The sequence below is a fragment of the Mytilus edulis genome, chromosome 2 (assembly GCF_963676685.1).
Source record: "Mytilus edulis chromosome 2, xbMytEdul2.2, whole genome shotgun sequence".
Classification (NCBI taxonomy): Eukaryota; Metazoa; Mollusca; class Bivalvia; order Mytilida; family Mytilidae; genus Mytilus; species Mytilus edulis.
Genome location: NC_092345.1, coordinates 942,712 through 969,086, shown reverse-complemented (window position 1 = coordinate 969,086; position 26,375 = coordinate 942,712). Strand labels below are relative to the sequence as shown.

The 26,375-nt window shown below is 31.4% G+C and overlaps 2 protein-coding genes across 2 annotated transcripts; one reads left to right on the top strand and one right to left on the bottom strand.

Moving 5' to 3' along the window:
* Positions 1–379: 379 nt before the first annotated feature.
* LOC139511194 (kinesin-associated protein 3-like) lies at positions 380–20,068 on the bottom strand. Its single transcript, XM_071297771.1, has 17 exons — positions 19,923–20,068; positions 17,600–17,731; positions 15,358–15,515; positions 14,073–14,273; positions 13,562–13,786; positions 12,847–12,945; positions 11,941–12,119; positions 11,022–11,184; positions 10,000–10,100; positions 9,397–9,615; positions 8,699–8,864; positions 7,891–8,016; positions 7,244–7,342; positions 6,246–6,331; positions 5,275–5,461; positions 2,184–2,331; positions 380–729 (listed from the first exon to the last, which is right to left on the bottom strand). The coding sequence occupies exons 1-17, from the start codon at positions 19,952–19,954 to the stop codon at positions 528–530; spliced, it is 2,523 nt and encodes an 840-aa protein (XP_071153872.1). The 5' UTR covers positions 19,955–20,068; the 3' UTR covers positions 380–527.
* A 215-nt stretch (positions 20,069–20,283) lies between these two features.
* Positions 20,284–24,489, top strand: LOC139511203 (N-terminal Xaa-Pro-Lys N-methyltransferase 1-A-like). The gene is made up of 2 exons (XM_071297781.1): positions 20,284–20,475; positions 23,951–24,489. Exons 1-2 carry the CDS (start codon positions 20,326–20,328, stop codon positions 24,458–24,460), a joined length of 660 nt encoding a protein of 219 aa, XP_071153882.1. The 5' UTR covers positions 20,284–20,325; the 3' UTR covers positions 24,461–24,489.
* The last annotated feature ends 1,886 nt before the right edge of the window (positions 24,490–26,375 follow it).

Below are 26,375 nucleotides of genomic sequence, written 5' to 3'. Positions count from 1 at the left end.
TGTTCAATTAAAATTACATTATTATATGTGTGTGACTTAATGACAAAACTAGTACTTTCCAAATTGTCATTTTAAACTGGTTATAAATATAATGAGACACAACTTAAACATAGAGAATTTCTGAAAAATGAACATATGGGCAAAAAATTTGACAACTTAGCCAGGAAAATAACATTTACTAAATATTTGTACAAAGAAAGACCAGCCTAGTCAAAAAGACTAAACATTTACTAGGACTAAGATTTTATGATACTTTTCTAAAATTAGAAAGAAAAAAAGATAGAAACTAGGAATACTTTTATTCATCCTACCCAATACGGTTACAAATGATTATCAAATGGCTTACATTGGAAACTGGAAATTCTATCAAATGTTTTGTAACATCCAACATATTATTAGGTACTTGTTTATCTAATTCAAATCCCTGGTTTAATCCACATTTATAACAAATGCTCTGTCATGTGCACTTCTATGATCTTCATTTTGATCTTGGTTAAACTATAAATAAATTAAAACTTTTCCAAAGTTTATCGTGGATCATAACCGCCATAACCAAAGTCATATTCATCTTCTTCATCACCATGGCCATTTTGGTACATTCCATACTCCTGTTGTATTGGTCTTCCATATTGGTCTACGGTCCCACCATATCGCTCATCTATAAAACCCATATTGGACTCTGGTCTGGCATAAGGTTCATATCCATCCTGAATATCTATACCATCATATCTGTAACAAGATAATTGTTCATAAACTTTAGAACAAAATTAAAGGTACTGAGAGCAAACCCACAAAATAATAACCCTTCCCCAATATATGAATATACACAATGGCAAAAAATTGAAATTGCTTAAGCTGGGGTCACACATACACGATTTTTACTGCCGTCCTTGACAGGACTATTCCCGATTAAAATTTGTCAAAAGTCTGATCAAGATCCTGTGAATCGTGGATGGAAATTCAAACTTCAATTAAAATTTGTAAAACAAATAATTTAATCACGACAACAATCAGATATTGTTCAGGAAGCGTCGATATTCAACAGGTTTCCAAGCGAATTTATGCCAATAATCCCGTTCTCAATCCGCTTCTAATCCAATTTGTATATTTCGCATGGTAAAATTCGACTGAGTCTGTCATGACTGCGCTACCGACAGATATAAGACAGTGACCAGACAGTTAACCAACGCTGACGGAAGTTATCTGTTCCAAAACTGTAGGCAAACTTGGGATGATCAGGTACTGTCGGAATGTAATCCTATCACGGTCCGCTCTAACGCATTGCAAGCGGCTTTGTCTGGTCTCAGTTGTATTGTATTCTGTTATTGTCAGAACTCAGACGTGACTGTCATTGACGAATTTCATAATAATAACGGGACTGTTCCGGAACGGTTCGCAATCGACAAGATCTGGATGCAATCTGGACTCAATCGGCAGAAAAACGGCAATGAAAAATTTCTCCAGATCATTCCTGTTCCACAGGACACCGTCCAGAATACACAGAACATTGTTAGGATTTTGATCCGATACAGCAGAATCTGTCATGACATAGGCACGATTGTAATCTGACTAGACAAAATCGGCTGAGTTTCTGCGAATGTTACCGGACACACCTAACTGTCAGGGTGCTTCGCCGAACTATCTGGACCCTTCCCGACCCTTAGGAATCTGTTAAGAACTTAACCGAATGCGTTCAGACAATGATAGGACATTCCAGATAATTGAGGATAGTAATCCGACATTTTCACTTTTTGTGTCGTATCGCTGTCTGATCTCAAGCGGGAGTAATAATCGGCAATGTGTGAACCCCGCATTGCAGAAACCGCCTAAAAAAATGAATAAAAAAAAATGAAGTGCACATGCATTTTATGATTCAGATTAAGAGAAAGTTTCTTAACATTTTGTCAGGAGCAGTTGATGATACAAAAGTATGAGGTAGGGACAAACAGTTGAATGAGCCCACATAGACAGACCTATATCACTGCAGTGTTCTGGTTAGGGGACAATACAATAGTATGAGGTAGGGACAAACAGTTGAATGAGCCCACATAGACAGACCTATATGACTGCAGTGTTCTGGTTAGGGGACAATACAATAGTATGAGGTAGGGACAAACAGTTGAATGAGCCCACATAGACAGACCTATATCACTGCAGTGTTCTGGTTAGGGGACAATACTCACCCATATGGCATATATGGCTGTCCATGTGCATCATAAGGTTGGCCTTCATAGGGTTGACCGTCATACGGTTGACCATCATACATTCCATTCTCATCTATATATTCTGGTGTTAAATGACCATCCATAATGTATCCATTCTCATAGGCATCTAAAATATATCATTTATAACTCATTTTAGACAGAAATCTTAAAGATTAAAACAAGGATCTGAAATGTAAGTCTATGGACATCAATTTTGTTAGAATTTCAGAAGTACAAGACATTTTACTTTCAGTCAATATTCAATCATTCAAATTTTAAGCAATTCTGCTTTTAATGTTCATTATAATTTATAGGATATTATAACTAAATCAAGGTGAAGCCTATCTTATTGGGGTATAAAACAACAACAAAATATTAATAACAAACTTCTCTGAAGCAATGCAAGAAGGGACAAAAAATATTTAATTTTCACGACTTTTCCCAAATCCAGTTTATGTTGTGGTTTTCTCAATATTATAATTAGGATCAATTCTCAAAATTCTTGTTTCTAGCTCTCAATTGACATATTTTGTAAAGATACTTGATGGTAATATCTTCTCATTTTTATAAAAGCAATTTAATGTGAGAAACAAAACCAAATAATAGAATTTTCATTTAATATGCATGATAATTCTGATAATACTCTGTCAGAAAATAAAAATGGAAATTGCATTGACTTTAGTTTATATATATATGCTACATAACAAAATACATGAATTTCTTCACAGAACTATATTTGTCTCAGTTATCTCCCCTTTTAAAGTAGAATGTAATAAAAAACTTGAATTGGGTACTTAATTAGAAGGTGTTTCAATAGTTTCTTCCATTATTTTCATGGCTTCTTTAATTACGACAGGATTTTTGTAACACATCCTACACAACTTGGCTCTCACTAAACTTCATTTATTACTTGGAGACACAAAATTTTATCAAAAAACGAAATCAAATAATAGGGTTTGTTAAAGGGGCACTAGCTGTCAAATTCATTGTAACCGATTTGACTCAAATTCTCATATTTGGTTTATAACAATGTAAAACATTTATCCAAACTATCAAAAGTCTAAAATAAACAGTTTACAGAGCATGGGGTAGATAATATATAGGTTCGTTTCGTGTGTATTTTAGTCCAGACGCCATCTAATTAACTATCGATTTGACCTCAGATGACCATATAAGCGATGTAAACAAAAATAAAGATACGAATAGATTAAACCAACACGTGCAATTGCATTTTTATAGGTCTGTTTGATTTTATTTTATAGATTAAAAATAGATGTTTCTCATTGTTTTTAACCATATAAGAATTATTTTATGTGCATCGAATTAGTAATCAAATGATTTACCGTAGTTTCACTTTCATTGTTGACATTCTTTTTCTTTAAATAACCAGTACACGTACAATGCATGCGTTGTCAATCTCTAGCTAGGGGTTAACTTGAAGTTCACATGAATACCGGTTAGAATGATGATGACGTTTTCACTTGCAAGTGAATCAGTCAAAAATTATGTTTAATCGCTTATTTCAACAAAATTAAAGGAAATTGATTGCTAAAAGCAAATTATTATTTCATTATTCCAATTTGATTAATGATTGATCTAAAAAAAAATCATACTTTATTTTTTTATATATATCGTAGCTAGTGCCCCTTTAAGTCGGATTCTAAGTATGATAATTGGTCTCGAGAGTTATACGACCGTGACGCCATATATCTTCTTTTAATCATGTAAGATGGTACTTCAGTAGTATGTATGCTACATTTTGTAATAATTACCAGTACAACTACATGCTTTTAGTTTTAATAACCTCAAACATTCATCATGCTGAAAGGTATCTTATAATTACAATAAAAACACAAAATATCTAACCAACATCAAAAGCTGATTTCTGTTCAAAGCAAAAACAATACCAAATAATCTATATAATCCCTTTAAAAAAAAATTCTACATTTCTATAAAATTATATCTTTTTCAGTCATGCTACAATCCTTAGTTTTTCTTGTACTTTTCATTAACACTGGAATTAAGAACATGCTTGTTTTATTTGCATGTGGATCTTTTCTTCTAATGATTTTTTTACTCTGCATTTATTTTTATTTCTGAGTATCTGATACAAGGAGAAGTTCTGCCGAAAAACATATTAATATGAAAATTGAATTGGATGGACATTTTGGATTTTGTTACTAAACTCCAACCAATTCATTTATTTCCAAACCTTGTCCAAAAACTTAAGAAAACAAAATAAAATAAAATAACATAAAGATGGAAAAGCATCCAGTCAAGTATTCAACATTCCCAAAGAACTTGTTTATAAAATGCTGACCAAGCTTACCTTTGTTACCTGTGGTAAAAATTATACAGATCAGTACTCGTTACCTAAACAGTGTACACACAAAAATATATTTCATAGCTGGGCTTCTTATTATATATATGTTAATGTAAAAGTTCTGGTGTAAAATAGTGTTAATATTCATTTTTCCCCTAAAACAGAGATGAAACCTGACGGAAATGTAATTACTTTATATGTAAAAAAATTAAAAATACATTTGCTAACTTTCTGAGTTTTGGGACTTTTTAATTTTTTATTCAAATCAACTTATCATCTTTGGTAGAATCAAAATAATCATTAATTATCCTTATCTATTGTGGACTTTCATGTATAGTATCCTAAATAAATGGACATACTTTTTCTCATTCGCTATATACACAGTTGATATAAGACATTGAATAAGGTTAGCTTCATCTTGAAAATATTGACCTTAGATTTGGGAAGGGAGATAGCCAATGCAAAGGAATCATAATACAATGGTTGATATTAATATTGGTTCATCCATAACTTTGGATTGAAAGAGTAAAAACTTTGACCTTATATTAGGATTATAGTCAAAACTGTTACCTTGTATTGGAATAGAGTGAAAACTGTTACCTTGTACTGGAATAGAGTTAAAACTGTGACCTTGTAATTGAATAAAGAGATTACTATGACCTTGTATTGGAATAGAGTGAAAACTGTGACCTTGTATTGGAATAGCAAACCCCCCCCCCCCCCCCCCCCAAGGATTAATGTGATTACCTCCATAAAACAGGTCCGGTCTGTCCAGAATGTCTGTATCCTGTAGATAAGGATCATAGCCTTCGTCTCCATAATACTGGTCAGCCATTTCATCCATTTGTCTTGTCTCAATCATATCTAACCATTGAGAGTTATGCCAACGGAATTTCTCTAACTGTATACGTTTTGCCCATTCTGGATCAAATTCCTATAATTGATATATATATATATATATTTTTAATTTTTATTATTTATAACTTCCAATTTACAACATAATATACACAAATATAATAGCGATATATAATATATAAATCTATAGATATTATCTAATTAATACATCTTTTATTAGGAAGCAATTTTTTTTTTATATACAAATATAAGATAAAGAGTAAAGCAGTTTGAGCACCGGAGAGAGAGAGATAGAAAGAGATAGATAGTGAGAGAGAATAGTGTGGTGAGTTTTCAATATAATTCATCTAGAAATTGAATTCTATTTTAGTATAGTAAATACAGCATTTTCATTTATAACATGTATAATATCAAATGTAAAGTAAATTGAGAGTTATGCCAACGGAATTTCTCTAACTGTATACGTTTCGTCCATTCTGAATCAAATTCCTATAATTGATATATATTAGTACATCTTAGTTAATAAGTTTTAGTAAATGTAAACTATTTTATGCCTCGAGGGAAACTATTAGTATGGAAGGATATCACTTTATGAAGGGAGACAACTGAGTACTTTCAGATGTAAAGGGAGACTACTGCTGACTTACCGTTAGTACACCCTACAGCAGACTACGGCTGTCAGGGAAAATTTCTGAGTACTAACAGCTGTCAATGTAGACATATGAGTACTTTAAGCTATCAAGGGAGACTATATATAGCTACTGACTTCTTATAGTTGTCAAGGGAGATTATTGAGTACTCACCTCTATCAAGAGACTCATAGTCCCATTAAAAGCTATAAAGGGAGATTACTTAGTACTTACAGCTATGATGTCCAATGTGTTATCACAGACTTTGCGTATTTCAGCATTTTTATCATGCATCAGATCTATAAGGTAAGCAGGCGCCTCTGATTAAAAGTTAAGAAATATATAAAACATATAAAACAATCATTTGAAACATTCTTTTCTGTTATTCCAGCTTATTTTTGCATTAGATGAACAAAGTAGACTTATTACTACATTAACAAAATAGTTCCTGTTCACCTGTGATGTATGGAAAATTAGTGGGTTCTTTTTGTGTTGCTGGGTCGCTTTCTCATGGACATATAAACAATATCTCTACATCTTTTTTGCAATAAATCTTAAGTGTAAATAATATGACAACAATTAATATTTTAACCTCAAAGTCTCAAGTAATTTCCTGATTAGTGATGAATGAAAATATCTTAATGTTATGTTGGTTTTCATTTTATAAGATTTTCTGTAACAAGAATATATGTCCAAAAATCAACTTCTAACACTATCACATTAATTTAAATATGTTTCAAAAAGAAGACTTAATAATGAACAAGCCTTCTATTTTTTTGTAAAAACTTTATTGTGAACATCCTTAAGCCATAATCAAAACAAGAATGTGTCCCCAGTACACGAATGCCCCACTCGCACTATCATTTTCTATGTTCAGTGGACCGTGAAATTGGGGTAAACCCTCTAATTTGGCATTAAAATTAAAAAGATCATATCATAGGGAACATGTATACTAAGTTTGAAGTCAATTGGACTTCAACTTCATCAAAAACTACCTTGACCAAAAACTTTAACCTGAAGCGGGACAGACGGACGAACGGACTGACGGACGAACGGACGCATAGACCAGAAAACATAATGCCCCTCTACTATCGTACGTGGGGCATAAAAATATAGTACTATATCTTACTATCCTTTTTGTGCTAATGCGGCGTAAAGCAACCAACAATCAATCAATACTATCCTAGGAAAGGCATGGAAATAGAAATTTACAAATATAATAGAAAGGATACGAGTATCTTTGATGATAACTTCACGTGTAGATTCATGGAAAATCATCTGATAGAACACATAAACAATCTGACAAACCATCTCGTCATCTTCTTGCTTGGCTGAAAAACACATCATACAAATACTAAAATTAAACATTGTCTGCATTTGTTTTGAATATCATAACACTACAACAATCTGTGCAGCAAATATAGTATGAAACAATAATTCATTGTTCATAAGTAAAATCATTCTCTTAAAATACACATTTTGTAGCCAATAAACTGATGAATTTAAGAAATCAGAGTCCTTTTATTCTTCACTAATTTACAGGACTAAGTTCTTTTCTTAAGATTTAAGCTCTTTATATACTGTGGATTCATTTATTTTCGTTGGTATCAATTTTCGTGGATTGCTGTAAACTTTCATATTCGTGGCTATTTGATTTCGTGGTTTTGCCAATCTCTTTATACAAAGCCTATTGGAAATATGTTATTTGTTGAACATTTGATTCAATTCCATGAAACCCACGAAAATTGGTATCCAACGAATAATAATGAATCCAGAGTAAAAGAAATAACCATGTCATGAGATAAATTAAATATTTGTTTACTTTAATATATATTTGTATATTTGTATTGAAATGTGTCTATTCTATATAATGGCTTACCATTAAGTAATTCAATGAGACAGTGTATGATGTTAGACTCTGCTAACAGTTTGGCACAAGCATCATCATTGCACACAGTTCCCACTAATATAATAACATCTAAAACAATATCATCTTCAGCGCTTCCTAAAAAAATAAAATGCTATCAAATACAAGATAGTCTTTTGTGCATACCTACATTTCCTTTACCTGGGATATAACATTAAATCCAATTGTTCAATAAATAGGGAATGTGTCCATGGAAAAAGATAATGGCCTAGCTTGCATATAACATTATAAAGGGACATAACTCAAGAATGGTAAAGGTGATGCTACCCAAATTTATACTTGATCTGAGTTTTGTGGTAGTAAGCATTGTGTATAAGTTTCATTACATTTAGTTGAGGTATATATATATATATACAGTCAAACCTGCCTAATCAACAACATGAATTAAATTTAATCCTGATTATCATTCTCTCCAAATAAGCTAAAGTTTTTTTGGTTTTTTTATTCTTGATATAAAATGTGCATGATATTGTTGATAGTTTAATAGCTATAGATTACAAACTATAAAGATAAAATTAAAAAGGAACAGTCAACACTCCTAGCGCTATTTCAAAAATAATTATATGGGAGTAGGAAGCCACTCCTATTAAATTTGATAGGTGGTGGTTATTTGTTGAAACGGGAAATAATCAATTAAAATGTTATGCATCAAGTTAATAAACATGTTAGTTCAATAAAAAGGGCCTTCCAACCCCCAAACTCCCTCTCCCTCCACATAATATTTATTTCTGGAAGAGCCATTAAGTATTATATGACAAACCTGGTTCAAGTCTTCTCTTTATCCAGGGTATCAATTCATATTCCCTGATTATAAGTTCATAATCCAAGTCTGGTATGGTTAAGTTACCCAAAATCCCTAGTGCCTCTACACCAAAATCATCATTGTCTGCTTGTAACATGGCCTCTGCTAGATCACTAATGTAGTCCTGTAATAACAGACTTATGTTAAGAGGCAACATTTATGGGTGTCTTCCATAGCCACATACAGTAATGTACTGTAGATTCAGTTAACGTCCCACATATCAAGTTCATGGGTTGCCTAAAAATGTATTTTCCTGTTTATTTGATATATTCTTCATACAAAATCTATTGAATATTTGAATTGATAAAGAAAAAATAGAAAAGATAATTTTACACCTAGAACTAAAAAATCCTGGAAATTATAAATTATATGTTTGACTATAACAGAAAGGTTTTAGATTAAATGAAAAGGTAGACTTGATCCATAGGTGTAGTAGAGTTGATCATTTGGTTATCTGATAGTGGTCTGTTTAAATGAAGAAAAAAGTTACTTCTAGCTGTATATTATGTATATAGTGAGTCAACTTGTTGAGCCACCATATATCATTATGCAGGTCTTTGTATTTAATGCACTAAATGGATTTTTTCAATGTTTTTTGTGTTTGATGTGGTATTCACTAAATCTTCTTTTCTTAATAAATAAACGCATAAACTTACAACAAATAAATTTTTAGTTGGTCCGTCATGCTGTGAAATATTTCTGACCATTTTCATCAACAATGGGTCTCTAAATTTAAACGCTCTCTTCATTAACATTTTTAGTCCTTGACCTTCACAAATAATTTGAGCATTCCTTTTATTAGAGGCTAAGTTTATACACAACGATAACAGTTCAATGTCTGTCTTTTCTGGACTTTCTAATAACAATTTCATTGCCTGAAACAAACAAAAATCAATATAATAATTATGTATTTATTACACTAGGGTATCATGGGGTATGAGTGTATGTTCATTAGTAAATAATATTGTAAATGCTAGAAGAAAACTTATATACATGTACAAAAAGCTTTTACTGTTTTGTTCATGCTCTTTTTTTTCTGTTAAAAGTTACCGTTTTATGTAAAAGCATTTATTATAGTTGTTATATATAGTGAAAGTAACACAGGTCATCACATTCTTATTTTAAGGATATCTTACGAAGGCAAACATTTAGGAATAATGAAATTATGATATCTTACAATGGCAAACATTTAGGAATAATGATATTATGATATCTTACAATGGCAAACATTTAGGAATAATGACATTATGATATCTTACAATGGGTATACAATCTGTAAATGTAAACATTGACTTGGCCTTGTCATCCATACTGACATGGTACAGGATACACAACACAATCATCTTATGGTTCTCATTATCTAAAAACAAAAATAAAACCCTAGTAATAAGCTACTGTTATACATTGTTATATAAAAGAAATAAGTCAACTTTTAAAACAGACAAAATCTCTCTAGATATCAAATATTCTATTTGCCTATTATAATGTATTATAAATGTCTGTTTTTGTTCACATTTCTTGCTCTTCACATGATTTATTATGCTGTCCTAATCTAAAATGTTGCCATGCTAACATTCGCCAATAAACTCTACCTTGTCAATGTATAAAGAGAAAATGACATCAATTTTTATCATATATTTCAAATAACAAAGAAAAGTTTGACTGTTTCATCCATGTAGAATATGTAATTTTTAAGTTAGATTTCTAGGGGATGAGACACAAATCTTTTATCAGTCATGAGCAGGGTTGTTGAAATGCCAACTGACTGATTTTCCTGGGGAAATAATTATGATGGTCAATTATGAGGTTTATTAAAAATTAACGGATTAGTGACCCATCTGATGGCGATAAGCAGATTAGTTGTAATCCCAACTAGTAACATCTGCTGAAAATGTTAATTACCTGGGGGTCATAAACTTGTCAAAACATAAAGACAAGTAGATTTATAGTATTTTAATGCGAAAATATTTTTACATTTTAAAAATTTAAGTGACGAAATTGATTTGAAATACTTTCTTCAATGGGAAAACCCTTTCGTAAATTACGAAAGTGAAAGCGCTAGCAAAATCACTGTTCATGAGGATGTAAAAATCTGAAATCTGAAACTGAAAAATTGGATTATTAAAATCTATATTAAATCAAAATGAATAATGAACCTGTATCAACTAGAGAGACGAAGATGTTTATGTATTATAAGGGATAACTGGGAGAAATTCTTTTTAACCCTCAAGTATCCATAGAAATGAATAGCCTTGACTATAACGATGATGTAACAACTTACTTAGTAATCCTACAAGTTTGGGTAACAATCCAAATTTAACTATTTTACTCCTAAGTTCAGAATCAAACGACAAATTCAATAACAGTCTTAATGTAATGTTGAGTAAATCTTCATGGTCACAGGGAATCAGTTTTGTCAACTTGCTGATAACATTTTCTTTTGACTGAAAAAACAAATCATTGTAATAATAGAGAAAAAAATTATGCATGATAAGTGATAAAACAGACCTCTCTTGAAGTTTGAATTTGTGAGTATTCTTAAATGGATTTTGTTTTTTGCTGTTTGGTGTGGAATTTTGTTGGGCTCAATAATGATGTGATGAGTCATGCCCTATCCGATTGATTTTTACAGTTTGGTCTTATATTGTGTTTTTACACCACAATCCCAGGTTAGGGGAGGGTTGAGTGTCAACTAACATTTTACCCAGGGACATTCTTTATGTGCCTGTCACATGACAAGAGCCTGTAACTTTTAAAGTGGTTGTTGTTGGATATTGTCACAGTATCTGCCATATTTGTTATTTGTTGCTTTTTTAAGTCAAAAATGGTCTTTTATATTTTTAACTGTTTCACAATTTGTCATCCAGGCCATTTTATGGCTCATATGAAATTGGTTTGGTTCATTGTTGAAGGGTCTAAAGTTGGCCATAATTGTCATAGGTAGAAACACACTGACCTATGTTCTTCTCAAGTAATAATAATGTGCCTTTTAATGCTGATGCATATCTCAACTTATTCTTTACCTGTGCTTTTTTCTATATAAAAATGATAAACAAAGCAATGTCTTTTTAATCATTATAGACAAAAGTTCAGCAGAGAGACATTTGTCAGTGGCAATTTAGAAGATGTAATTTGCAATAAATCGAATTCCTTCCAGGAGTTTCAAATACACAGGATCATGATATATGTGGTAGTCTTACCATTTCTTTTTTATTTTCAATAAAGATGCTTAATTTCTTCAAGAAAGATACCACTAAGATCAACAATTCAAAGTTATCTCTCTCTAAACATTTCACCAACATTTTGACCACATTCTTGTTTTTCATCTTCATTTCTACAGCTAAATCTTCTGATAGGTTGAGTAAAAGGTAGAATGCAACTAAAAATAGAGAGGTAATACATTAATTAACAAATTAAAGAGTATAATTAAATGGAATCCAATTCTAAAATATCAGTATATAGTGAGGAACTGCTAAAAAATAATATACCTGCTAAAAATTTGTGACAAAATATTCATGATATTTTTTAAAATAAATGTTTAAGCAGGCAGGAAATTTAATGCAAAGGAAATGAATAAGCTTTACACAGCATGACAACACCAGATGAGACTTGATGTATATTAAGCATTGTTAAGAGATCAAATTTCATCATGCACATTACTTTTGCAAAAATATATTACTCATTGAACATGTTAAAAGACATACCTGTATATTCTCAAGCAAATCGTTTAACCAACAAATGTTATTCCATGAATTAGGCAGTTCGCAGTCTTGTTGGAATTTGTTATTTATTTATGTTGATACCTTTCCTAGTCCATTATACTGTATGTGTTTATCTTATTACTGAAGATTGTATGGTGGCCTATAATTGCTTACATTTGAACCCTGATAGACAGGGACTAAACTTAACTGTTTTTGTCTAGGGGCCAGCTGGCCCTGATAGGTGGTGTTTTATTTGCTCTCATAAAACATCTTTTTGTTGGTAAATCTAGTTAAAACCAGGAAAACAAAAATAAAGTTTGGTACTCATATAAATAATTGATTCCACAGTAGGCTGTATGTTTATTAAAACTATAGGTGTTATTTATTTTCTCATGTTGTACTAACCTCTAAGTAGCTGTTCTTGTTTCTTTACCAGTTCTGAGAATTTCTTTACGCTCTTTTCATAGTCTTCCTTGACCTTGCCATTGTCCTTCTCTGATTCTGGTGAACTAAGTTAAGGTGTATATTGATAAGTTACTAGATTTATTATATCACTTAGACAACAAGAAGCCTGTTTTGCTAAACTGGTACCATGCCATATAATAATTCAACCTAAAGACCAGCACTGTTAAAATATGTTAATTTGGAAAGATAGTGACTTTAGTTTCCCTTTGGTGGTACATAACATTACAGGGAGATTACTCTGTACAAATTAGCTAAACTTTTTAATTATGTTCCATTTTTAAGGATATATCATGTATATTAGGCTTCTAAATGATCAGAATTAGTGTTCTTTCCTATAGTGATATACATGATATAAATATGACATGTTAATTTGATAAAATTTAAAAATTTAAAACCTTTACATAAGGTGGGCAAAATCTATGTCTAATGGGTATTACTCCACTAAAATTTCAAATAGGGTGAATCCATTATTTGATCTGATATATTGAACAGTGGTTGAGTTTTATAGTAAACACCATGTTGAGTAAACATGGTAAAGAGATATGAAGGGTTTATATTTGGTTTTTGATAGGCTGATATATATTCTTTAGACAAAAAATGTACAATTTAGTGAAATAACTCAAAACTTTAAAAATACATAACAGTAAAAGGATATAAAGTTTCTTCTTTTTCTGGAGTTCATCATTCCATAAATCATATTTTTTTAATTCATGTTCTAAAATGTTCATACATAAAGCTCCTATTTTAAAATGCATGATAACACCATGGAATTGTGTAAAGCTTGAGAAACAGAAAAATATGTAAATAATGTTAGTCGCTAATTCTGTGCTTTTCTTCCAATCTTCTCGTAATACTCTAGCCAATGCACCAATCACGGTCTCTACAAAACATAAAATACAAACTTAAATTATTGAATGCTATAAAAGTTATATTGAATGAACTCTAAATAACAAAGAATTTGTAATTTGGTACCGATACTTGTCTCATGAGAGTTGAAATCTTTTTGTTGACCTTTAGAAATATTTTTTTTATTCTATTCTTTTATAATGTTTCTATCTCTTTGAAATTTATCCCATATCTTTTTTTTTCTTTCCTTTTTTTTATTAAGTTGAAGTGGTGCCAAACCCAATCATTCAAACCAATATACAAAAGTAAAATGATTTTACCATTAGCAAAGAGTTCCTCTAGATTGTCTGGATTTCTAGATAGCTGTAGCAGTAATGCTGATCCACGGATCTTCTCAGGAACATCCTCGTACAGTAATTCCATGTAATCATCAACTTCATTGATATTAGCCACTTCGTCTATCTCTGTGGCATCATAGGTTGGTACTTCAGGATTCTCTTGTAACTGGGTTTTTCCAGATGCTGTGAAAATTAAGACATTTCTTTATCTAATGCAAAAATAGTACATTTATTATATGTGTTTTTATGTCTCTTGCCACACTATAGAAAGTCTGGTTGGTAATTTTTGTATTTTTGTATTAAAAAAATATATATTAATTCTTATAGACAAATGATAGACAAACTTAGAAAAGCCACATTTTCCCTCCCAGTCCAATTCAGATTTACACTAAACATGTTAATTTGTGCATGTTAGATGTATTTTGTCCCTCAATTTTCAATGAAATGACAACTTACTAACTGATTTTTTGTTTTGTTTAAACCCTTATTTGATTAAATATGTCATGTATGTCCAGAGATTTTAACTATTCGTAAACTTTTGGACCTTCTCAACATGCATAATTTTTTGTTAAAATATTGTTGGCAAGGAAATAATTTTTTTTTACAATGGGTCAGAGTGAAAAGTGGAAATTTTTTTTAATAATTCACTGTCAAAATACATACATGTTCATTTATTAAACTGAAATATTTTCATTTATTACAAAGCTCCCCAATAGTTTCAAATATCATTCTAATGCAACAACATTTGTAACGTTCATTTTGATTGGATAACGTCCCTTTCTTACATGGCATAAATTCACACTTGATGCTATGGGACGTACGTGCAAGCGCAGATGGCATATGACAGATTTTAAATACATGTTTTAACGTTGTTTTCTGTCAGTTTCATTAGAATCGAGATAACAATATTGTATTTTAAGCTCCGACGGCATCAATTTGGGATTTGAACGTCGAAAATACCTGTTTACTGTCTCCGCTAATGCGTCGCCAGTAAAGTTAATTTGCGACCATCAAATCTCCAATTGATGCCGTTGGAGCTTAAAATACAATACAGTTATCTCCTAAATCACATTTTTTTGATTTACAAATTCTAATGTTGTTAAACTTCACCTTGAAATATGAGCAACTTATTTGTCGGCCATTGCTGTTCGGAAAGCCCAAGATGTCGTTGAGAACAGGCATTTCTGTCATGCCTGTGGTTATCAAATATGTATACAAAAGAAACGGCGTTTATGTACACAAGAATGTGATAAAGTATAATACTAACCTTTACTAGGGGGTCCTGAATCTTTCCGACTCTGTAGGTAATACAGTAACTGCTCTACTTCCAGTAACTTAGAGGGATGTATTAATTTACATTTATCAATGATTTCTTTTGCTAAGGTTGTCAAATCACTGCCTGGATTCAAACTTTTTACTCTGATTCTAAAATCAAAAATATCTTAATTAGACTCTGTTTCATGCATTTTGTAAAATCCCTGAAATTGTTAGGGATTTTACAAAATCACTGAAAATAGAGCTAGGGATTTTGTAAAATCCCTGATTACAATTAAGTATAGCATGCTATAAGAAATGTGTTTTTCTTAATATAAAGAGACCAAATGAATGATCACTTATGATTTAGAAATATATTTGTTTAACATGTTTAATAAACACTATGAGCTAGAACTTGTGTATAATGATAATGGCTAAAAGGCATTTAAACGGGTATTTAGACTGCTCTGAATTTGCTTATTTTTACAAGACAAGTTTGGGTGACATCCCTACCACTATAAGCTATTGATATGTGCCTTTTTTTTAACTATGCTGTACATGTCTTCAAGACATACATAATATTTTTAAAACATCTTCATCTGATGAATATCGTTTTTAACAAATTTTTTTCAAATCTTCACATTGAAGAACTTCATACCTTCATTATCAACAAAATATTTACTTTATTTGGATTAAAAGAGTTGAGAAATTTTAGAAACTTTTTCAAAGTTATACCACTTTGTGATAGAATACATGTGTCTGATAAATGACCAAAGTAGGTAAAACTTTGTTTATTTTTGCTTGGTTAGATTAACCTATTCACAAACATGCAAGTACAAAACAAAGAATTATTAATAAAATTGAGAATGGAAATGGGGAATGTGCCAAAGAGACAACAACCCGACCATAGAAAAAAAAAACAACAGCAGAAGGTCACCAACAAGGTTACCAATATTTTCTGTTGTCTTTTTTATTATTATTATTTTGTGAATATAAATGTTATTTTGTAGGCAGCAAATTAATAATACAACACTTATTTGCTTTTATATAACAATTTTCATGCAGCAATAAGATGCTCTTGATCTGATATTCATGTAATATTTGCCACTGGATCACATACCCGAACCCACTCAATTTCTTATACCTTACATATATATGTGTTTTTCTTCTTTAATGACAGCAATCAACCTAATGTTCAGTTTTTATATTTGATTTAAAAAAATTGATATAATTGGTTTTATTTTCTACAGAAATTATACAGAAAAACTATAGTAAACAGTAACTTCCTTTCAAACACGGTAGTGATAAGAGCTTGTTTTGTCTTCTTTCTGTGGCTCATTGACAAAATATTCCAAAATGTTTATCATATTTTCCCTGGTTCCATATGTTGCACTTTAATTTTACCTCAGTTATTTGAAGTAACTTTTGTGGGTATACATGTTTGCTCTTGATTTCAAGACATTTGTGCCTGAGCCATTGTTCTAAAGTATGTCACATTGTCAGTTGGTTTGTGCATGAAAACCGCTCACTTAATATTAAAATAAAGACTAGATTAACCTCATACATATTGAGTGTTACTGTTGTAGTCTTTTTTCACAGAAATTCTTAATAAAAAAAAACGAATGTATTTTACAAATTCCCTGAATTTAATCAGTGAATCTGTAAAAAAGATTTTAATTATTTCAGGGATTTTGTAAAATCACTAGTCAAAATCAGGGATTTTATAAAATCACTAATCAGTTCAGTGATTTTACAAATTCCCTGAAATTTCAGTGATTTTGTAAAAATCACTGATTTCACAAATTCCCTGTAACATATACATACCCATTAATGATATGGGTCTTTAAAACAGATGGTACTTATATATGATGGTTGAGTTTAACAAATTTTTATATGATTCAAAAATTCTCCTAACCGTACTACTAACATGTACATGACTAACTTATTTAAACAATTCTTAAAATTATGGTTACAATTATATTATTATACATGTCATTGCATGTGAAACTTTGAAATATTGTTTTGTATATCATGTATATATAGTATACATGTTATATGATTTTTAATGGACAACACTAACATGACTAATGTAATATTACTTATAAATCTAATTAAGAATCTGAAATCTGAATTAAAGTAAGTTACAATCAGACAATGAAGAGAAGGATTTTTAAGATTATAACTAAATTTATTTGTTTTTCTCATTGCAGTGACCATACAGCATTTAGAAAGTACACAAGAAAGTATAAACGTACATTTTCTGACATTCCTTCCTCTCCCCTAACATTGGATCTCCCAATTCTCCAAGTATTGTTGCCTCCAGTTCATAATTAACTACCAAAGCTTTTTCTGTGGGATGAACATCAATACTACTGAATTTTACTTTTCTGAAATAACAAAAAATGTTAAAATTTCCATTCTCAAATTTATTAAATTTCTTAGATTCTAATATACATGAAATATATTACACTTGACTGTTTGAAAGCATCATTTATGCATTTTCTCAAAATCTACGTCTTCAATCACAACTTTGTATTGAGTAATTCCCTGACCAACATGACAGGTGGTTCTTGTGGAGCTGAATCTGATTACCCTTCCAGAGCACCAGCAGGACCAGAGATCATCCCCCAATGTAAAATAGTAATAAACGTAGTTACATTTATATGTTTCTACCATGTTTACAGAATAGAGATGTTTTAAATGTAGACATGATAAATAGTTATAAATCATGTAAATAGTCTAATTTGGTAGGTCACAGTCGTGAAAAGGGAAGGGTATTGTAGTTACGACATAAGGAACATATCTGATATCATCTATGAAATGGTTATTTCATAACGGTCAACCAACTCGTGATGGCATCCGTAAAATTTATAAATTGATGATTTCAACTTCACCAGTCAGGTGACTTACTTAAACAAGTGATTTTCTAAATCACTGATTCAAGTAACATTATTTCCATTTAAAGGTTGGAAGTTAGAGTTGTCTTTCTTTAATAATCACCTATTTAAGTAGTACAAATTAATCACTGGAAGAAGTGATTTAATATTAGTGTAGCTTTAAATATAGAATACTAATGATCCAGGTACTAATTATGTTTCTAAACTTATCAGAACCAACATCTGTGTTGTCTAGGATGACCAGGTCATTTCAGGTGATGACCTTGTACTGAATCTTGGATAATGACATAAAAATCACTTGTTTAAGTATCAGACCTCAATTTCCTTCCCAAAAATCACTTCTTTAAGTATCATTCTTTTAATAACCCCCACTAATTTCAACACCCCTGAACAGAGAAATTGTTATCGCGAACAGTAGAATTTTATTACATAATCTGAAAGATGAAACCTTAAACTTCACAGGAAAAATACTGCCACTGCTGTGAAAAATCTTTGAAGAAAGTATCAGTTCATTATGTAAAGCCAATAAAAATTAAATATATTGTCTCTAACTATAAAAAAAGAAGATGTGGTACGATTGTCAATGAGACAACTCTCCACAAGAGACCAAAATGACACAGAAATTACCAACCATAGGTCACAATGACAATGAAAAACAATTCATACGAGAAAAATAACTGCCTTATTTATAAACAAAAACATGAAAAACATGCATGAAACAGAGTCTAATTAAGATATTTTTGATTTTAGAATCAGAGTAAAAAGTTTGAATCCAGGCAGTGATTTGACGACCTTAGCAAAAGAAATCCTATGCGTTTAAAATTTAAACAAAAACTACAAAATCCCAATTTGTGACAAAACCTCGAATTTGCTACTCTAATAAGTGATTTAAAAATCACTTATTTCAGTAAGTCCTCTTGGTTTAATAGCTATAGCTTCATTTGTGAGCAGTAATCCTCTATCAAGAAAATCATGATAGGAAATACAAGCCAGGGAATAACCTATCAATTGGGATATATATTCTCTGTATGCAGGTGCTGCTTGAATCATCAGAAATTTGCTGCATAGAAATGGAAAGTTCACAATTAGGAAGCTGAAATCATCTCTTTTGTCATAAAGTTTGTTTTCAACCGACCCTCATTGTCAATTTCTAGATGTAAGTTAAGATATGAGGCAGAATTAACTGTATCTGTAGTATCATGTATCTCTTGTTTGTCTTTGATGGGATAGATTTGTTCAACATACATTGTAAGTATTTAGATAAAATGCATTCCTTTTACACATGTTTTATATGATAAAAAAGTGACTGGTTTTGACGAAAACACATTTACTTTTTCTTAAAATAACAGTTACAATAATTATTTGAGACCTCGGACGAATCACAATTATGACGCTTACCATAGCTGAAAATGACTGTTTGAAGCATGACACTGACAGGAAAGGGCATTCTTACCCTCTTGACAGGACATTTTGATATCTTTCTTTGGCACCTATATATGTAGCACAAATAGTAATGTCATCTTGACATACTTCTGGCAGTACTGAGTACTGAATGAACGATGCTTAACCGTTAGACAAAAAAAAATATCCATAAAAATTAAATAATATTAAATAAATATGACAATATTTAAGTATGTGTACATGTAGATCAAATAACAAAAATCGTCTAAAAATCTCTAACCTTTTTAAGTATCTGGCCTCTTCGACTTGCATTTTGGACTATTCTCATTTGATTTTAAACACAAAACTACTGAAATTTTATTCTATTCGGACATCCATGGCAAAATATTTATGAATCTGGTTCCTTAATCTCTTGAAATCAGAAAATAGTATAACAAGTTCGAAAACCAGTTTAATATAGTCTTCAACCAAACATAATAATATGAATTACCTAAAATTACGAGTAAATAGAATAAATTTCATTATTATAAAACTATTTTGTTAAAAATAAATACACTTCAAGTTATTAATAGGTATTTTGAGAATAATCAGTATAGAGATTAAAATGTTATACTGGTTTCCACAATTTTTAAAAGAAAGCAAAATATCTATTCAATACACAGGAAACCAGTCTCCAGAACAACATGGATCAGGGAACAGAGAAATTTTACGGTGATGCAAAGAAACATTGGGAATCAATTCCTCCAACAGTTGATGGAATGTTGGGTGGATTTGCAAAAATTTCACCTACAGATATTAACGGTTCAAGAGAGTTTATAAGACCATTTATAACGGTAAATAATAAATATAGTACATATACATGTATAATTTTTATAAAACTTTACAAATTACATGTATTTCCATTATACATGTTACATATACATGTAGGACTCTAAAGTGCGATGGGGACGCTAAAGTGCGATGGTCACGTTAAAGTGCGATGGTCACGTTAAAGTGCGATGGTATTCGCTAAAGTGCGATGGTCCGCGAAAGTATAGACGTAAGAAACGTAGTTTGATTATGACGTTATCAGTCGTTTATACAAACCAAAAATGAACACGTCGGAAGATAGATTCAGAATATTTTATTAACAATTTTTACAATAAATGTCCATGACTTTAATACTAGTAATTTATTTAAACTTAACCGTTCTTTGTCGGCTGTAGCGCAATGTTTATGTTTTTTTCGAGTGCTGGAAGGACTTGTACTCTGTGTGAACAAATTTACTAAATACATACAAAACAGTCTAGGCATACTTATCCTGCTTCTATTAGAAGCAAATGGATACATTTGAAGCATTGTTTATGTGGCAGTTTACTTTTGATCCTCGTTAAAATGCTGTTGATTTTAATGTAAGATACGTCCGACGGTAAAATAGACATACATGTTTTTATGTGTGAATTATAAATTTTCTGCTTAAACATTTGTTTGTACTGTACATTGTAGGAAAATAAAACATGTATTTGTACTCGCTAAGAAAAAGGAGAAAGCTAGGCGAACATTGCCTTTTTCTCGCATTTGACATGATTAAAAGCTTATAAATAGAAAAATTATTGTTGCATATTCCGACAGTCAGGGGACTTACTGAAATAAGTGATTTTTAAATCACTTATTTGAGTAGCAAATTCGAGGTTTTGTCACAAAATGGGATTTTTTAGTTTTTTCAAAATTTTAAACACATATAGGTTTAAATAATATCTTTTAATTAGTAAAATTAAAAAATATGAACTTTTGGCTTCTTTTAAGTAGCAAGGTTTATGCCTTTGATGCTATCATTTAGCTGAAAATTCCATTTTAGTTGAAAAAATGCTATAATAATGGCTTTATTTAATGAACTGATACTTTCTTAAAAGATTTTTCACAGCAGTGGGAGTATTTTTCCTGTGAAGTTCAAGGTTTCATCTTTCAGATTATGCAATAAAATTTTACTGTTCGCGATAAAAATTTCACTGTTCAGGGGTGTTGAAATTAGTAGGGGTTATTAAAAGAATGATACTTAAAGAAGTGATTTTTGGGAAGGAAATTGAGGTCTGATACTTAAACAAGTGATTTTTATGTCATTATCCTAGATTCAGTACAAGGTCATCACCTGAAATGACCTGGTTATCCTAGACAACACAGATGTTGGTTCTGATAAGTTTAGAAACATAATTAGTCCCTGGATCATTAGTATTTTATATTTAAGGCTACAATAAAATTAAATCACTTCTTCTAGTGATTAATTTGTACTACTTAAATAGGTGATTGTTAAAGAAAGACAACTCTAACTTCCAACCTTTATGGAAATAATGTTACTTGAATCAGTGATTTAGAAAATCACTTGTTTAAGTAAGTCCCCTGACTGTCCGACAATGAACGAATTTTGTATTTATAATTTTTCAATGACGACTCTAAGGAAGGTTGTAACATTGGTGTGAACGACAATATATACCAATTATCCAAATATTCAATACCATGAATACGCTCCAAATTGTTAAAAATTCATTTTACATGAAATTTAATATTTTGCGACACATAAATTAGTACCTTTATAGCATTTATTACTTGGTTGAACTTGTTTATTTAGAAACAATCACTTAAGCCTACCGGAAAATTATGAAGCCTATCACATATGTTATACCTTAGCATACTAGCTTTTGCAAAACTTTTTTAACCTCGATGTTTTAACCCCTTGAATCTTACCCTTTGGACCATCACACTTTAGCGTGATACACCATCATACTTTAGCGAACTAACAACCAACGCACTTTAGCGTGAGACACCATCGTACTTTAGCGTAGACCATCGCACTTTAGCGTGACCATCGCACTTTAGAGTCCTACATATATACATGTAACTTAATAGTCAATCATGATAGAGGGGGGATAGGACCTTTATCAGGACTCCAAGATTTGGTGTTTTTAAGCTCAGGATGTCAGGATTCACCCTTTCGGTGTCCAGGAATTCTTATTTCGTGTATTTTGAATTTCGGGATATGTGGATTTAAATTCGGGATCTGGGGATTTCATGTTTTAAAACCCGGGATTTCAGGATCAGGACCCCTCCTACCAACACTCCGTCTATAGTACATGTATAACACCTTCATCATGTTCATATTTGTTTAAAGTTAGCAGTCCGAGAAGTACAAATGGACTCCTATTCAAAGTCATTTGACCCTTGTCAATCAATTCAGAATTTAATATTTATTTGCATTTTGAATGATAGAGGGGGGATAGGACCTTTATCGGGACTCCAGGATCAGGTGTTTTTAAGCTCAGGATTTCGGGATTGACCCTTTCAGGATCCAGAAATTCTTTTTTTCAAATTTCGGGATATCAGGATTTAATAATTTATTTTAATTCTGAACCTCAGGATTTTGTGTTCTATGCCTGGGATTTCAGGATCATCCTGATCAGGACCCCTCCTACCCCTCCTCATGAATTGTCTGTCCTGTTAAACTTTTGACATCATAATAGAAAACATCTGACATGTCTAACTCCACTATGGAAAAGTGATTGTTGTACTGAAGTCAATTGTTTGAGACAGATTTTTCTTTCGTTAGGCCAAATAAAAATATATGTGTACATGTGGTTCCAGTTATCCTACCGTCCCTACTTTTTCGGCTTAAAAATAGCCTACCCTAAAGATTTTATTGTCATTTTTCATTAAGCAGTGTTAAAGTCGGAATGTTGCTCCCATAGACTCAATGTAAAAAAAAAAACATAAAATAAAAAAAAATCCCTACCTACATGTACCTACCCTAACTTTTTTTCAGATGTAACTGGAACCACACATACTTTTTTATTTGGCCTTATGTTATAGTCTTTTTTTTTGTTTTTGGCTCACACTGAACAGTAACCATGGTAACCTATAAAGGCCCTAAAAATGACTAGTGTAAACCATTGAAACGGTAAAACCAATATAGCTTCATTAATAATTAAAGCCATTTTTAAAAACATTTTTTAATGGACTGTTTAAAGGTAAAGATTGCATGAAATGCAAGCAAAACCTTATGTGACTGACTTGATATCTAAATGTTTTAAGGCTGATCACTACCTTTTTGATACACAAAATATATACATAACATAACATGTATAAGGTAACTATTTGAAGCCTAACAAACAGAAATAAGTATTTTGAAAACTTAGATTTTTTGCTCTAAAATCTCCCAAAATTAGAAGTTGTGTAAATATGTTGAATGTACTTTATTGGATCTTGATTTGTTAAGATATGTTAAAAAGGATCAATAGTTTTAGGCCAGAAATCAAATGAATTTTAACTATTTTGTAGATGGGTGGAGGAGAAACAGAAACAACCAGGGCCTTAGACTGTGGGGCAGGAATAGGCAGAATTACAAAAAGACTTTTATTACCAATCTTCAAAGAAGTTGACATGGTGGAGCTCAGCCAGAATTTTTTAGACCAGGCACCAGCTTTCATTGGAGAAGAATTTTCAAAAGTCAAGAATCGATTTTGTTCTGGATTACAAGACTTTTGCCCAGCAGAAGGACATTATAATGTGATTTGGTGTCAATGGGTTTTAGGACATTTGAAAGATGACGATTTAATAAAGTTCTTTCAAAGATGTCAAAAAGGACTTTCAGAAAATGGTTTGATTTTTGTTAAAGAAAATGTAACCACTGATGAGCGAGAGTTTGACTCAGAAGACAGTAGTTATACTAGAAGTTTAGACAATCTCAGATCTCTCATAGAAAAAGCAGGTCTCAAAATAATATTAGATAGAAAACAGAAAGGTTTCCCAAAAGCACTTTATAATGTGTATATGTTTGCTTTGCGGTAATGGCTTAATAAACTAGAAATTTTTATTAATGACTGCGTTATATATCTACAATCATAATGAAATCTGATCAGTAAACATGAATAACAAATTTACCTTATAAATAGTTATTTTTAAAATACATGTAGTTGAAAGCTTACAAAATGAAGGTCAGTTATAGTTCATTTAAAGACATATTTACACTTACATGTACATGACACTTACATGTATACATGTACATGTTATAATTAAACAACATTGAGGTTTTAGACCTACCTGTGCAGATAAGATATTCACTTTCTTGCAGAGTTGGCTAAAATATTGTTAATAGTATGACCCAAGAGAGTTTGAAATACATGTACTATAAAACCCAGGTTTTATTGGATAAATAATGAGCAATAGGGATTCTAATACTCATCTTTAAAAAAAAAAAGAGGGGAAAATAAGGTATTGTAAAAGTTCAATAAAGCTTCTATTGTCAAAAGGGGGGTCCAGTGATCTCATTCTTAGCTGAGTTATTCATCTATAGATCCACATTGATACATTGTAAAAGAAGGACGAAAGTTCCAGAGGGAGAGTCAAACTCATAGATAAAAAATAAACTGACACCATGGCTGAAAAAAAATAACAAACAGACAAATAACAGCACAGAAGACAACATAGAAAAATGAAGACTAAGCAACACGAACCCCATCAAAAACTGAGGTGATATCAGGTGCTCCGGAAGGGTAAGCAGATCCTGCTCCACATGTGGCACCCATCGTGTTGCTTATGTTATTACAAATCTGGTAAATAGTCAAATTGATAGGTCACATTCGTGAAAAGGGAAGGGTATTGTAGTTACAACATAAGGAACATATCAGAAATCATCTGTTATTCCGTAATGGTCAAGCAACTCATAATCATCACTCATGATGGCATCCATAAAATTTAGGAAGGGATGACTTCAACTTCACCATTTGGAACCAATTGAACCAAAACTGACAGATACATGTATGTTTTAGTGAAGGTACTTAGCCAGTAATGTTACTTTGATGCAGTTTTGAATTCCCAATTTATATTTGAGGTCAAAATGCATTGAAACCATAATGGAATTTGCAGTTTGTTTAAAAAAAGAACAAATGAAAAGCATGAAACAATCCTATAAAAGTTGAATGTCCCTTAGACAGTATTCATTGGTCAAACACAGGGTCCAATTGGTAAAAAAAAAGTTCTAAGGGCCCAATAGGGATTTCTTTGCTCCAAGTTCCAAAAATCTTTTAACATGTTTAAGAACCAATGAATTAGTTGAAAAACACATTAGGAATGAGGTTCCCTTAAAAGTCTTTAGCAAGTGTTCAGGTTTAAAAACAAATGTCTTCTTGTATCTATTCAGAAGGAGATTCCCTTGAAGGTCATGCATGATAAACATCTGTTTAAAGAAATATGGAGAAGAAGTCTTTAACGAGTGTTAAAGTATAAAACATACATTGGGAAGAGGTTCCAGTGATGGTCTTTTAACAAGTGTGTAAGTCTTAAACAAACGTTGTGGAGGTCTTTGACAAGTGTTCAAATCTAAAGCAAACCTTGAGAAGGAGGTTCCAGTGATGGTCTTTAACAAGTGTTCAAGTCTAACAAACCTTGAGACAGATGTTCCCTTGAAGGTCTTTAACAAGTGTTCAAGTTAAAAACAAACATTCAGAAGGGTTTTATTGTAGGTCGTTAACAAGTGTTCAAGGCTAAAACAAACATTAGGAGTAAGGTTCCTGTGAAGGTCTTTAATAGGTGTTCAAGTCTAAACAAATATTGAGGAGGTCTTTAATAAGTGTTCAAGTCTAAAACTAACCTTGATAAGGAACTTTATGTGAAGGTCTTTAACAATTGTTGAAGTCTAAACAATCATTAGGAGTAAGGTTCCTGCAATTGCCTTTAGTTGAAGTTTAAAAAAGACATTGTGCAG